Source organism: Triplophysa rosa, linkage group LG7 (assembly GCF_024868665.1).
Source record: "Triplophysa rosa linkage group LG7, Trosa_1v2, whole genome shotgun sequence".
NCBI lineage: Eukaryota > Metazoa > Chordata > Actinopteri > Cypriniformes > Nemacheilidae > Triplophysa > Triplophysa rosa.
This window is the reverse complement of record NC_079896.1, coordinates 16,613,938-16,629,715: the sequence shown is the minus strand read 5'-3', so window position 1 is coordinate 16,629,715 and position 15,778 is coordinate 16,613,938. Positions and strand designations below refer to the sequence as shown.

The following is a 15,778-nucleotide window of genomic DNA, read 5'->3' as shown; positions in this document are numbered from 1 at the left end:
TTAAACCAAATTGCCTGTTCGTGACATTTGAACGTCGTTTCTTACCTTAAAACCGAAACTAAACGGCTTTTCCTCGCGGAAGGTCTGCATTCAGTAAAAATGAGCTAATAAAATATTTCAAATTCACATTTCATGTCGTTTTTTTCTCATGTGGCAAGTAGGCGTGTAATAAGCGGGATAATGTACAAGCAGCCGGCTGTTATCGTGTAATAAGCCCCTTCAGTGAGACACAAGACCCTCCGCTTCACGTCCTGATCACACTGTCTGGATTATTTCTGCCATAACAACCGGCTGCCTGGACATTATCCCTCACATAAACAACATGATTTTTGAATTATTTAAAAAGGAGTTATCTTGTGCAAATAAACTATATGTGACCCTGGACAACAAAACCAATCTTAAGTAGCACGGGAACATTTTTAGTAATCGGCAAAAATACATGGTATGGGTAAAAATTAACGATTTTTCTTTTTGCCAAAAATCATTAGGATATTAAGTAAAGACCATGTTCCATGAAGATATTTTATAAATGTCCTACTGTATATGTATAAAAACTTTATTTTTGTGAGTGGATGGCCTGCTACAGTGCCTCAGATTAACAACTTCAAAGGCGATTTTCTCAATATTTTGATTTTTCTGCACCCTCAGATTCCAACTTTGTAAATAGTTGTTGTTCCACCAGATAGTGTCCTATCCTAACAAACCACATATCAATAGAAAGCTTATTTCTTCAGCTTTCAGATGATGTAAAAATCTCAATTTAGAAAAATTGACCCTTAAGACTGGTTTTGTCGTCCAGGGTCACATATGTTCATATAAAGTATATGTTCAGTTAATTGTAAGCATGTTGCCTGTCTCATTAACAGTTAGCAGATATCTTTATGGTTGAGCTCATTGTCATGAAATCTTTCTAAAATGTTTAGGTTTCAAGGCAGACTGCCGGTGTTAGTTATTTTAGGATTGTAGTGAGTTGGTCTTCGTGACGTAAGAGTCCTCTTCACTAACCTCTCACAGGTTTAGGAGCTAGTTTTAGTGCCAAAACGCTTTGTGAAATACTAACAAACATTTAGGAGTCCTAAAATTAGGCCAGACACGCCCATTATTTTTAAGAGTTTCCCCTAAATCCCCAAGTTATGAGCTTCTTTCAGCCTTCAGAGGTTTTGTGAATACGGGCCCTGATGTGAATAGGAATTGTCTTGTGTTTTCAGTTCATTTGTCTGGTGTCTTTTCTGGTGACTGTGGAAATAGCAGCAGGTGTGATGGCCTTCATGTGGAGTGGACAGGTAAGCGTGTGCGCTCGCTGTTAGCATGACACATGTTTTGGCAGATCTGCAGGAATTAGAGAAAGGTGGAGTTTATTTGTGTCTAGGAAAAATCCAGTATGTCTTTATTTGAAATGTTTTTAAAGCAAGTCGATCATTTGACTTTGACATTTATTCATGACATTTAGTCACATTACAGTGAGGGAGTATTTGTCAATTAGACATTTGGTTGAAAGTACTTTAGAGTAGGTACAGGGTTTATATATATATATTTATACTAAATCAGTCGAATATACAGTAGGGTTAAAATGAAGGTGATTGAACATACCTAACTCACTGTAGATGCTGTATGATGATTCTCGAAGCCTCATGTCATCTCAGATGTGTGTCACTTCATTTCTTCAGTTGCTAAAGCGTCAAAATCCACAACCATTCCTAATGAAAGTAACGCATGTTCAGATGAGAAACCACACATCAATATTCATTGTGTTGTAGGTTGCAGAGGAGTTGGCAAATTTCTACATCTCCGTCTACACTCAGTATTTGAACACCCGGGCTCAAGGTCAAGCCATCACCCTCAAAATTTTCCACAATGCTGTAAGACACACACACACACACAAACCATGCACACCACACATGTGACATTAAACTCTAAAGAAAAGCTCTACTTTCATAGCTCAACACACACACACTAACAGCTGTGCGTGCGTGTGTGTGTGTTTCAGTTTGACTGTTGTGGTATTGGAGGAGCCATTGAGTTGTTTGTTCGAGACACGTGTCCTGAAGGCAGCTTCCTGCAGCAGATCACATATTCAGTGAGTGACTTTTCTGTCTCTCTGCACATGTTATATACTGTCTCTCTCCCAAACCACTCACCTGTGTGTGTGTGTGTGTGTGTGTGTCTCAGAGTTGTCCCAATGTGATTAAGGGTATGTTCCAGTCGAATGCTCCGCTGGTGTTGGGAGGTTTTCTAGGAACAGCTGGAGTCATGGTGAGTTCATGAACAAACATTCAGCGGGCTGAAGTCCCGTGTGTGTGCGTCCGTTCATCTGTCTGTGTTTGTGTTGTGTTTCTGGTCGTTCTCAGTTGGTGGCGCTGGTGTGCAGCATCATCCTCGGAAGAGAAAACTCAGCGCCTCGCGCGTCTCCACCTGCATATGTGCTCCTCACGTCTCCACATCATCAGATGTGTGCTTCACCAGCTCTCCCTCAGCATGTCTAACTCTCTCTGTCTGTCTCTCTCTCTCTCTCTGTCTGTCTTGCAGTTGGTGGCTCTGGTGTGTAGTTGTGTTCTGAACAACAGTCTAAAGACGTCTCCGTTCCTCTACTGAGACACAAACTCTGTCTGTGATGAAGACATGAATCCTGTGGAAATACTGTTACTCCTCATTAAACCCTTTTAACATTTCATGCCATGTGATTTCAACTTTTATTTGATGTGTTCTTTTTTATTACTGTAACCCATTAAAGATACTTACAGAAACCCGTGACAGTGGACGGTGTTGTTTATTGTGCTGTGAAGGTTTGGTCACTCAAGAAGTGCAGTCGGTAGAGAATGATTCGTTTGCTGCTGTTCTCTTCGAGTCTCTTAAAGCTTCAATCCATGCGTCTCTGTCATCATCTGTGGTTGAAGCATTCGACTGAAGGTTACTTTTACACGTGTTCCCGTGAAATCAACCCCGACAAATCAACTTATAAATCCTATTTAGACGCTTGCCTTTGTTAATCTTAAAAACTGACAAAGAGAGTAAATAAATAAATACAAAATTCAATTCTAAACCTAATAGCTTGTTGTGGCAGTCTTAATGGGATGTGTTCCTGGTTCCGGATGATCTAACTAGTGCAGCCTAGTAGTATAATCATATACCTTGTGTCAAAAGTTTGATTGATTTATGACCCCCTGTCAAAGTTCTGTCAACCAGTCACTCAAATGGATGTTTTTATGGCCTGTCAATCTTGATGACATTTATGTTTTATGACTGTTGTTGGGTCTCCTCTGACCCCCAACCCTTCCTTCAGTGAGGCTAACTACCTACAACCCCTCATCACTACCTATTCAAAAAAGGGGTGTTTGATTTTACTATAGTCTAATTTGTGAAAGACGTTTGTAGATTAGAGAGAGATATAAAATAATATGTATGTGTGCTTTTTCTTCTAAGAGTGTGCTGTTTCCTTTGTTTTATCAAGCAAATGAGTGAATTGAGACTTGAGGTCTGTAATCTTATCAAAGTGTGACTGTCCCCTTACAAGCCCGGGCAAGTCATTTGACCAGTCAATCAAATTAGGTTGGGTTTTTTATGATCTGTCAGTCTTGTTTGACAGTTTATATTTTATGACAGTGTTGTTGTACCCCCCTGTAGTTGTCTATCTAACCCATGTCCTGACACCCTGATGTCCTGACAACCTACTGTTTTCACACCGTAATGTGAAAACCTGACGGGTGTGTTTTTAAATGAGAGATTTAAAGTTAATGTTTACGTATGTGAGGTTTTCTTCTAAGAGTAAAGTTGGTTCCAGGTTTAAGATTTTTATCTGATAAATGATTAAAGTGTTTGCGTCAGCATTTTATCATTGTGGCATGAAACAACATTTGATTCAACGACATGCCCTGACATGTTCTTCCTGGTCATGGAGGAATGGGGGATTGTTTTTTGTTAGCACGTCTAAGGGGTGCGTTTCTAACAAAAGGTATAGTCTTAAGACAATGAACCAAAAAATGTTTTGGGTTTCCATCCTGACTGATTTTCTGGAGATGTCTGTGTGTCTACGATCTGTTGTGACAGAAAAAAATGTTTGTGTTCGTGACTCTTTTTGATAATTTTAGCATAAAAAAATCAAACGTACTACATCTGGTTTAGGGTTAAACTTTTAAAACCAGGAAAAACAAAAAAACTAGTCAATATGTTCATTTTCAATTGTCACATTTCTATACTGTTTTAATTAATAAATGTTAAGTTTCAGATGATATCTCAAGATCTACAAGAAGGAAAGTACTATCCCCTAGTTTATTTCTAACCCTAGGTTATAATATAATTGTTTAGAATCAGAATCAGAAGAGCATTATTGCCAAGTGTGCTTGCACACACGAGGAATTTTCTTTGGTGTTGGAAGCTTCTAGTACAGACATTCAACACAATGACAATACAATATAATACAATTTACAGTCTAAAAGATTCTAAAACATGCATATATAAAATAAAGACTATTTTACAGAAAATGGGGGGTAATAACATATAAGAGACATTGTACAGGGTAGTATATAGTAGAATAAACATATTAACAGATTGTATGTACACTTGTGCAAATGGATAATATAGTAAGTAGAGGTAGTGTAATATACAGGTATAAATAAAATGTAGATATAATAAGGCACTATAGTGCACACTATAGGAGTAGTGAAGTGGAATATTGCTCTTAAGGAGCAGTTATCTGTTTAGGAGGGAAATTGCCTGGGGGAAGCACTCATTTCAAAATTCAAGATTGATTACCGTATTCTTTAAAAGGTGTAGAATAGTCAAATAACTTCTTCGCATCACAATGGGGTTTTAAATGCAGCTTCTGTTAAAAGAGTTGTGGCTAAGGGTGTGTTAATGGTAATAGGTTGAAGAGTTTTTTGGATAAGACTGAGCCCTGTGGTACAGGGTATAACCAATTGGGTTATTTTAACCCAGCCATTTTTTAGAGTGTAATTAGCATAACTCTGTGCTTGTTTCTTTAATGTGATTTCAGATTTCAATCACCTTCCAACACCCATCATGACATTCCAAGGTCCTATTTATTATGAATTATACATTGTTCTTCTCCCAGTATTGCTCAAATGGATACTGGTTGAGCTCAAATTGCTCAACCAGTCACTCAAATGGAGACTTTTATGGCCTGTCAATCTTGATGACATTTATGTTTTATGACTGTTGTTGGGGTCTCCTCTGCCCCAACCCTTCCTTCAGCGGGGTAACTATCTACATACCCCCCTCATCACTCCCTAATCAAAACGTGTGTTTTTCAACCTGTTTGATTTTACTATAGGCTATTTGTGAAAGACGGTTGTGTTTGTAAATTAGAGAGATAAATAAAATAAATATTTATGTGGGTTTTTCTTCTTCTAAGAGTGTGTTGTTTCCTTGTTTTATGGCTTTTATCAGTCAAATGAGTGAATTGAGACTTGAGGTTTGCAATCTTATCAAAGTGTGACTGTCCCCCAATACTACCCCTGGTCATTTTGAACAGTCAATCAAATTAGGCTGTGTTTTTTGTCTTGTTTGACAGTTTATATGTTATGGCTGTGTTGTTGTACCACCTGTGGTTGTCTGACTATCCCCTGACCTGACAACCTACTTTTCTCACATTACAGTGTGAAACCTGACGGGTGTGTCTTTAAATGAGAGATTTAACGTTAATGTTTATGTATGTGAGGTTTTCTTCTAAGAGTAAGTTGGTTCCAGGTTTAAGATTTTTATTTGATAAGTGATTATTGTGTTTGGGTCAGCATTTTATCATTGTGGCATAAACTACATTTGATTCAACGACATGCCCTGACATGTTCTTCCTGGTCATGGAGGAATGGGGGATTGTTTTTTTGTTAGGACCTCTAAGGGGTGCGTTTCTAACAAATGGTATAGTCTTAAGACAATGAACCAAAAAAAGGTTTGTGCTTCCATCCTGACTGATTTTCTGGAGATGTCTGCGTGTCTACGATCTGGTGTGACAGAAAATCTTTAATGTTTGTGTTAGTGACTCTTTTTGATCATTTTGGCATACAAAATCACACATGTACTACATCTGGTTTAGGGTTAAACTTTTTAAAACCAGGAATAAGAAAAAAACTAGTAAATATCTTCATCTTCAATTTGTTTAGTTCTACACTGTTTTATTTAAATGTTTAGTTTCAGATGACATCTCAAGATCTACAAGGAAAGTACTATCCCTCAAAACATGTATTGAATATACTTTTATTTTGTGACACAAACCAACTGAAAGTATTAAAAATAATAGCAAGAGAAGTCCCCTCTGCAAGTGTTTTAAGTACCACCGTATTTTTCTGTATGTGTAAAATGCTTTTTATGTTTTTTACAGACAGATCTGACAGATTGTGTGCCGGATTGTGCATTACACATAAGTGGTAAAATGTAGTTACATTTAAGAATATCTTTTACATGTAAAAATTTTGACTTAAAATTCTAACAAACGTACAAATAAACTAAAAATGGCTATATCATGCAGGAAAATGGGGAACTTATGCAGACATTGTGTCTTGTGAAATGCATTAAATGGTGTTTAAAATGTTTAATAAACATATAGAGCTCCCAAGATAGATGTGCTCTGGTTTCAGCTTGTAGAAAGTTCTTTATCTAAAAGATTGAATGTTACCTCTAGTTTTTAGCCTAGTTTTATCTTATTTAGACAAATGTTTTGGTCTTTTCATCTTCTTGATTGCTCTATATGTACTGGCAAAACATGCATATCAGTAGCATTTTAATTGACCTACACCTTATGTCTTTCAGTGGTGTAGACCTGCATCAACAAATGCTAACTCCATGTGCATTACCCAACCCAAATCTTACATGTTACTTGAGGTAAGGATGGGTTTAGTCATATAGATACACTATTAACATCTCTATAAACCGGTGCTTCAGTAAATGAATCAGTTGATAAATAGCTAATTACTTGAAGGATGACTATACGTTTTGTGTTACCATGTTGTCCGATTACATAGATAAGCATTAGGAAAAGAGTATGTGATTTAATCCTAATACTATACCCTCAAATACACAACATGTACGCAAAACTTTTTGAGATACAAACATACCTGTTTTACTACACGAGTTTGTATCCTCACCATGTGATTGCCACGCACATTTTTAAGTTGTTCTCCTTTTGTAAACCTTTTGTATAGTTTCAACATTTTGCGTTTAGTCAGTACAAAGTTGTCAGGCTTTCACACTTACGTTTTTTAGAAGTTGTTTTGTTTGTCACTGTATTGTGAATATTTCCAAATGACAACTGCCTTTTGTTTAGAGTAATCTGATGTGATGTGTCAGTTACGTTTGTTAGCTTCATTACATGTTTTTACTATAACTAACGAATGAAACCGATGGTCGGCATTTCAACTGCTAGCCAGTAAATCTAGGACAGCTTTTTCATTTTCTGACATAAGCTACAGAAAGTGATAACACAGACACGGATTTGTATTCATTTTATTATGTAAAGTTTCTCATGTTTACTTTTTTCATAATGTTTTCATAAGTTTTTTTTTCAGCTTTATTTTCTTACTTTACCACTTCTTAGTTATAATTAGTTGCATGGTTACTTCTTTTCCGTTTTTAGTTATAGTTGTTCAGATGACCTTTGTTTTAAATAGTTCTAAAAATCTAATTCTTAAGTTTTGACCTGTTCATTGTTTTGAGTTCTTGTTCAATTGTCTCATTTCCCTCACTGATATATCAAAAATTTCTCGCTTTAATGCTGGTAAGATCAGCTGTTTTCTCATACTTCGAGCCATGTTTTAGGGTTGATGTATGATTGCTTTGATTTAATAAATAAAACAAGTATTTACATCCAAAACCTTCATCTCGATGTCTCCTTTTATTGTATTACACATCTAGTATTTTTGCTATTGTGTATGTATGTTTATTCTTACACATTGTCAATTGTCAATATTTGGCACAAAATGTGCATGCAGTCCCTATGAGCTAAATATGAGGTTGCTATGCTGTAGATCAGTTGTATTTTACTAAACAAAGCATCTATTCACAGATTGATTTAGGAAAGTTGTTTATTTGACAGCAAAACCTGTTTGCTTGGAATATACCCTCATACAAATCGCTAAATGTAATTTGGTTACAAGAATTACATCGATTGTCAACACAATACTTTTTACATTTTCCATGAAAGTCCTAGTTGCTTATTAACATGCATATTGGTTGTATATTAGTATGTTTAAAACGCATATTAATGTTTATTCTGCATTGCCTTATTCTACATTCCTTAATCCTACCCAATACCTAAACCTAAAAACTACCTTATAAGCAGTAATTAGGAGTTTATTGAGGCAAAAGTCATAGTTAATAGTTAGTAAATAGTGAGAATTGGTACCTATTCTGTGTGACCTAGTAGTCTGTATAAGCAGTTTTTATGGCATTTATAACAGCAAATAAAGGAAATACAGTATATATATTTTGTCCTGATTCCAGAAACTAATGAAAACGAACTATCGTCCAATGCAGTGTGCATTTTTCATGCCGCCGTTCAGATTTAAAATTGGTAAACTGTAAATTAATTCCTGAAACAGAACTAGTTATACCATAAAATTGCTGTTTCATTAATCAAGCAAAAACAAATTTTGATCTATCCAAAATCATAAAATTTTAGCACAATCTCATCCATATTAAAATATGTCTAATAATTTTTAGTGTACCTTTGAACAATCGCCTACACATTGAACCGTGACAATGATTTGTGAAGGGTTAATGAGTTGCTGACACACTCCTAACCCGAATTAGTTGACATTACTAGAAATTTGCGTGGAAACCCGTTGCACTAAACTTTTTTTGTTTTTGCGTGGGATGAAACTAAACATAATAAGTTGAATTAACATAAAACCTTTGGTGGGTGCAGTAGACAAATCAATTTTGCATCAGCTCTGTTCACTAAAAATCATTCATTCACATTATTTAATTTTACTAGTTTTTTATTATTTATTTTACTTATTAATTTTACTATACGTTTTGTATACTAAAATGTAAAATAAAACAATAACAATGTTTCACAGTAACATTTTTTTTTTATTGTTGACAACAATGAACAGTTACTTGTTGAGATTCACATAGTTGAGCATCGTGGGCTTTCGTATGAATCTTAGACAAGTGGACCTTAAGTGCATTAATGGAGTTAAATGTGCACAAACAATCTTGATGTAGGCAAGGAAATGGAACAGTTCTGCTGTAGCTTCCATGTTTTAACCTATAATGATTTAATAGGTTACCTCGTTTGTCACATATATATTCACAAAACTTACATTTCCACTGTATCTTTGCAAAAACCTGTGAAAACAGAGCATAAGAACTTTTAGAAAGTCATAGAAAATGAGTCGATACAATGCCACTGTTAACATCAATTAACATCTGCTAATGACCTCGCCTTCTAAACAGTTTAAGTTACCACTAACGTTATAGATAAAGAGAGAAAAATCACTTGTATATAACTTTAAGTAGAATTTTTAGTAACGTATTACCTTAATACATCAGAGATAACTTTAGGTTAGCAACAAACACGTGTAACTTAACATTCATGGACATGTGCGGATAAGAACCAAAAGAAAAACGTTTGCCAACCAAATACACACGTTGTAGCTAAAATATGAACATACTGAAACAATCTGGATAACGTTATAAACGGTGACCTGACTAAAATAGCAAAATTTAATGTTATAACTAAACTGTTAAAAGGCAAACAAAATAGCGTCGACAGGCATATTAACACGTTAACTTTTTAAAGCTGAACATCAATCCGGATTTTGGGTTATCACATTTGTCAGAAATATATCTACAGACAAACTTTGTACACTTACCGATTTGCTTTTTTTGAAAACCCACGTTAAGCGCGCACAATCAGACAGGTTCACTCTTCCCAAATACACCGCATGCTCACCGTCAACCTGTTTCAATAGGCCCCTCCCCTCCCTTTCAAAAACATAACATAACGAGTTGTATCATCTTAACATGATCATTAGACTGACTTTTTTTCTGAAAACAGGTAATTTGTTTTAATAATGAACACGTCTTTTGAAAAAACTATAATGAATAAGCAATGACCCCTTAAATTGTTTAATTAACACAAAATCCGGGTTTACAGTGCACGCACTATTGATATAACAGATTTTGCAGCTATGTGTTTGTTGTTTTGCTCTTTGGTGGCATTGATAGTTCTGGTTTTGTGTCTGATTTTCATCTGTTTATGAATTTGCTGAGGTCCCAATCTTAAAAAATACACAAAAAGTTGTTTTGAAGCGATATTTAGAAATGTTACTGTCCTTACATGCCACATGTGCTGCATTTACTTTTTTAGTACATCTTAGTACATCTTTTCCTGCATCGCTGCCGGCGGCTTGTTTGTATCAGTGCACTTACACTTCGCTCTAACATTAGTGTATTTTATTATCGTTAATTATTATTGTCGTTGCTAACTTATCCTGATATCTCAATAACCCTGTTCTTGTTATTTACTTGAAGACTCTAAACCAAAAATGATAGTTAACTTAACGCCATTAGCATAGCAATAGCGTGTTAGCTTGCTTTCTGTTTACACTGTGGAATATCATCTTGCCTCTGGTTTGTCTTGTGTGCTAACTGTTTCTCTTTTTAAGCGAGTATACTACGATTCATCGAGCAACCTTGGTAAGTTGGAATTGCACTTCAAATAAGGTGAGTTATGGCTTCTATTCCTATTATTGTTACTTGTACCTCATGTCATATGTTTAGCTTAGCCTTCGCTGTCAGCTGCGAGGGTTTTATATGCGATAACTGCAGGGAAATAGTTAGGCTGACAGAGAAGATCTTAGAATTAGAGTCTCGCATCCAATCTTTATCTGAGGACAGTAAGAGTTTAACGACGATAGAAAACACTTTGGATGCGAGCAACATTAGCGCACACAGCTCGGTTCCGGTTGAAAATCCCCCGCAGCTGGGAAACTTCGTGACTGTGAGACGGCGTAGTCGCAGGACAAAACATCACTCAACCGTTCCGATTACAGTCTCGAGCAGGTTTGCCCCGCTCAGTGACGCACCGACTGAGAAACCTGCTGAAAGTGACCTAGTTATCGGTGATTCTATTGTTCGGAACGTTAACATAGAGGCACCAGCCACCATAGTCCAATGTTTACTGGGAGCCAGAGCACCTGACATCAAGTCAAATATAAATGTGCTGGCTAAGGCTAATCGTAAATTCAGTAGGATTGTTATTCACGTCGGCACAAATGATGTTCGACTCCGTCAATCGGAGATCACAAAAGATAACATTAAAGAGGTGTGTGAGCTCGCAAGCAAGATGTCAGACACTGTAATATTCTCTGGTCCCCTCACTGTTTATCGTGGTGATGAGATTTATAGCAGATTATCATCACTAAATGGCTGGTTGTCTGAGTGGTGCCTGCAGAATGATATAGTTTTTATAAATAAGAGTTTTGAGGGCAGACCTGACCTGTTGAAACGAGATGGTCTCCATCCCTCCTGGGCTGGGGCTTCCATCCTGTCTAGAAATATGGCAAAAAGTCTTTATGCTAATGCTAAAGCTTGACTCGCTGGGGCCCAGGTCAGGGAGCAGACAGAATGGCTTAACCAACTGTCTGCTTGCCGTCTCATGTCGCAGAATACACAAAATGTACAACATATAATAATCCGTTCTCCCAAACATCACAAAATAGAGATTGTTTCTGTCCCCCGGATTAGCAAACATAAAATAATGTGTAAACCTCTTGAAAGTAATTTAATAAATGTTAAACAAACTAAACATGAACAAAATACAGATAATCAACTGTTACGACTCGGATTGCTAAATATTAGATCTCTCTCTAATAAAGCACTTTTTGTTAATGATATGATAACAGATCATAAAATAGACATGCTCTGTTTGACAGAAACATGGCTAAAACCAGATGATTATATTACTTTAAATGAATCTGTCCCCCAAGATTATTATTATAAACATGAGCCTCGTCTAAAAGGCAGAGGGGGAGGTGTTGCAGCACTTTACAATAACTCTTTTAGCATTTCCCAGAAGTCGAACTCTAAATAGAATTATTTTGAAGTCATGGTTCTTCATGTTTCAAAGACACTCTTAACTCCATCGGCGTTAGTCAACATGTGTCAGAACCCACTCACCTTCGTAATCATACTTTAGATTTAATACTGTCTTACGGTATAAATGTGGACGATGTTAAAATCCTTCAGCAGAGTGAAGACATTTCGGATCATTATCTGGTATTATGTTTGCTTCACTGGCCTACGGCTGCAAATACAACTCATTGTTACAAATATGGTAGAACAATAACTTCAACTACCAAAGATGCATTTCTCGATAATCTGCCCGAATTGTCTCAAATCGCTAACATGAGAAATAACGTTGAAGATCTTGACATTACCACTGAAAATTTTAATTCCACCTTCTCGGTAACGCTAGACACAGTTGCTCCACTACGTTTAAAGAACATTAAAAATGGCAGCCCCTCACCGTGGTATAATGAACACACTCAGGCTCTAAAGAAAGCGGCCCGAAAAATGGAGCGCAACTTTAAGAAAACTAAATTAGAGGTATTTCGTACAGCATGGAAGGATAGTATTCGAAAATACAGGAAAGCCCTAAAAACTTCTAGATCCGCCTACTTTTCATCACTAATAGAAGAAAACCAGCACAAACCAAGGTTTTTATTTAACACGGTGTCTAAATTAACAAAAAATAAATCGTCAGTGACTTCTGATCCTGTATATCAGCATAGCAGTGATGAATTTATGAACTACTTCACATATAAAATCCAAGATATTAGAGAAAAAATTACAACAATGCAATCAGAAGTGAAACCCGCTGAACAAACTAACTACAGCGCCCTTAAGGAGAAAATGCAATTATTTTATACCGTAGATCAAGATGAGCTGTCTAAAATTATTAGATCATCAAAATCAACAACATGCATTCTAGATCCTATACATACAAATCTACTGAAAGAGATGCTCCCAGAAATTATAGATCCTCTTCTTGGTATTATTAACTCATCTCTGACATTAGGACATAAGGTGGCTGTTATAAGGCCCCTTGTCAAAAATCCCCAACTCGACCCTAGAGAACTAAGGAACTACAGGCCTATATCGAATCTACCTTTCATATCTAAAGTTCTGGAAAAAGTAGTTTCAACTCAATTATGCTCCTTCCTCCAAAGGAATGACATCAATGAAGAATTCCAGTCTGGATTTAGAGCATGTCACAGTACAGAGACTACTTTGATCAGAGTTACAAATGATCTGCTATTGGCGTCTAACCGAGGTTGTATCTTGTTATTGGTGCTGCTAGACCTTAGTGCTGCATTCGATACCATTGACCACAGCACACTCCTACATAGACTCGAAAATTACGTCGGCATTAAAGGAATAGCTTTGAAATGGTTTAAATCTTATTTATCCGACCGTTTTCAATTTGTAGCAATAAACAATGAGGTGTCACGCAAATCGCAAGTCCAGTACGGTGTACCACAGGGCTCAGTCTTAGGGCCTCTGCTCTTCGCATTATACATGCTACCTCTAGGAGATATAATAAAGCGACACGGAGTTAGCTTTCACTGTTATGCTGATGATACTCAACTTTATATTTCCTCGAAGCCTCATGAAACACAGCAGTTCCATCGAATAATGGAATGCATAGTCGATATAAAAAACTGGATGAGTAACAACTTTTTATTACTGAACTCGGACAAAACGGAAGTGTTACTTATTGGACCGAAAACTGCTATAAGTAACAACCAAGAATACTGTTTAACTATTGACGGATGTTCCATAAAACCCTCGTCGTCAGCAAAGAATCTTGGCGTTCTATTCGATAGTAATCTGTCATTTGAGAGCCACGTCGCCAACACCTGTAAAATTGCGTTTTTCCATCTTAAGAATATATCTAAACTACGTCATATGCTGTCAATCTCAGATGCAGAGAAGTTAATTCATGCATTCATGGCATCAAGACTAGAATACTGTAATGCACTGTTAGGTGGTTGCCCTGCAGGCTTATTACAAAAACTCCAACTGGTCCAAAACGCGGCAGCTCGAGTTCTTACACGTACAAAAAAGTATGAACATATTAGCCCGGTTCTGTCAACCTTGCACTGGTTACCTATAAAGCATCGCGTTAACTTTAAAATCTTGCTTATTACCTATAAAGCCCCACATGGTTTAGCTCCTCAATACTTGAATGAACTCCTTTTGTATTACAGTCCTTCACGTGCATTACGCTCTCAGGTGTCCTGTCAGTTGGTAAAACCTAGAATCTCAAAATCAAGTGCAGGTGGTAGATCCTTTTCCTATCTAGCGCCTAAACTTTGGAATAGTCTTCCCTGCACTGTCCGGGAGGCAGACACATTCTGTCAGTTTAAATCTAGACTAAAGACGCATCTTTTTAATCTTGCATACACTACTCTTCCATAATATAAATCCTCTGAGGGCTTAGGCTGCATTAGTTAGATCAACCGGAACCAAAAACACAACTGATGTACTTGTTGCATCAAAGAGTACAGAACAGTACTCTACTCTCAGCCAGTCTTGTCTCATTGTTCCAAGCTTACCACAGCAAGCAGGATGCAGTTCATGGCCTGACCTGATGGTAGAGCGGAGAATGGGAAGTGGGGACCTGACAAGAGCTGAGATGATAGAGCTGGATAAAGAAGGACGCGGTCACCTGACATGTCTTCACCACAAAATTTCAAATGCTATTAGATTATTAATGATAATCTTAAACTATAATTTATTTTATTAGTAAGTTTATTAATTTTATTTAGCCTTGTTGTGCAAGCTCTCTGGAGCTTGTGCAGAGGCAGCAGCTTTTGCCAGAGGGGAACTGGAATCCCCTGGTTGGGCCTGGGTTCTCCTGAGGGTTTTTTTTCTCGATTAGAATTTTGGGTTCCTCGCCACCGTTTGCATACTGTTTTTGCACTATTTGCCTGGCCGGGGGGGCTGCTTTAGAATTTTAAAGTTTTACTTAATTAATATTGCATATAGGAATTTATAGTCTGTTATATTTTACCTGTGCTTCTCTCTCCTTTATCTTTAATGTGTGCTCTCACTGAGCGTGTGTGTGTGTGTGCGTACTTGTCTGTGTACGTACGTGTGTGCGTGCGCATCCGTGTGTGTGTGTGTCTCTATGTCTATTAGTACGTGTGCATATTGTGTATGTGGAGTGTTTTGTATGTGGAGAGTCTGTCTTCTGTGTTTTCAACTTTTTCTTGTTTTTGCAGGTACAACTTTAATTATTTTGCTTATAGTCAATATGTCTCATGTACAGCTGCTTTGTAACAATGAAAATTGTAAAAGCGCTATATAAATAAAGTTGAGTTGAGTTGAGTTCAAAGACCAGCTAGCATTGACTGTTGCTAAAGTCCTGGTAGAAAAGTTTTTCGTCCACTATGGATTGCCCTCCCGCATTCACTCGGACCAGGGAAGAGACCTAGGCATATGTCGAGAGAATGAAGACGGACTGCAGAAGGGCCTACCAGCTAGCTTCTGAGACAGCATTAAAGGTCCACCAACAAAACAAGCGGCTCTACGACCAAAAAGTGAAACACCAAATATTGATGTCGGAGACTGAGTGCTCATCAGAAACCTTGCCTTCACAAGAAAGCACAAATTGCAAGGCCGATGGAACTCCTTACCTTACATTGTCACTGAAAAGTTGAAGGACTTACCGGTCTACAGATTGCGGCCTGAGAGTGGAATGGGAGGAATACGGACGATGCACCGAGACAACCTGTTACCCATTGGAAACAATGTG

At 37.1% G+C, this 15,778-nt stretch overlaps 1 protein-coding gene across 2 annotated transcripts; it reads left to right on the top strand.

Moving 5' to 3' along the window:
• Positions 1–29: 29 nt before the first annotated feature.
• Positions 30–2,749, top strand: LOC130556810 (CD9 antigen-like). 2 transcript variants are annotated; one of them, XM_057338117.1, is made up of 5 exons: positions 30–1,283; positions 1,758–1,859; positions 1,988–2,077; positions 2,170–2,253; positions 2,527–2,749. In XM_057338117.1, exons 1-5 carry the CDS (start codon positions 1,260–1,262, stop codon positions 2,590–2,592), a joined length of 366 nt encoding a protein of 121 aa, XP_057194100.1. In that variant the 5' UTR covers positions 30–1,259; the 3' UTR covers positions 2,593–2,749. The 2 variants fall into 2 exon arrangements, with proteins under 2 accessions (XP_057194100.1, XP_057194099.1); XM_057338116.1 differs by having other exon boundaries at positions 39–1,283; positions 2,349–2,749.
• Positions 2,750–15,778: the final 13,029 nt, after the last annotated feature.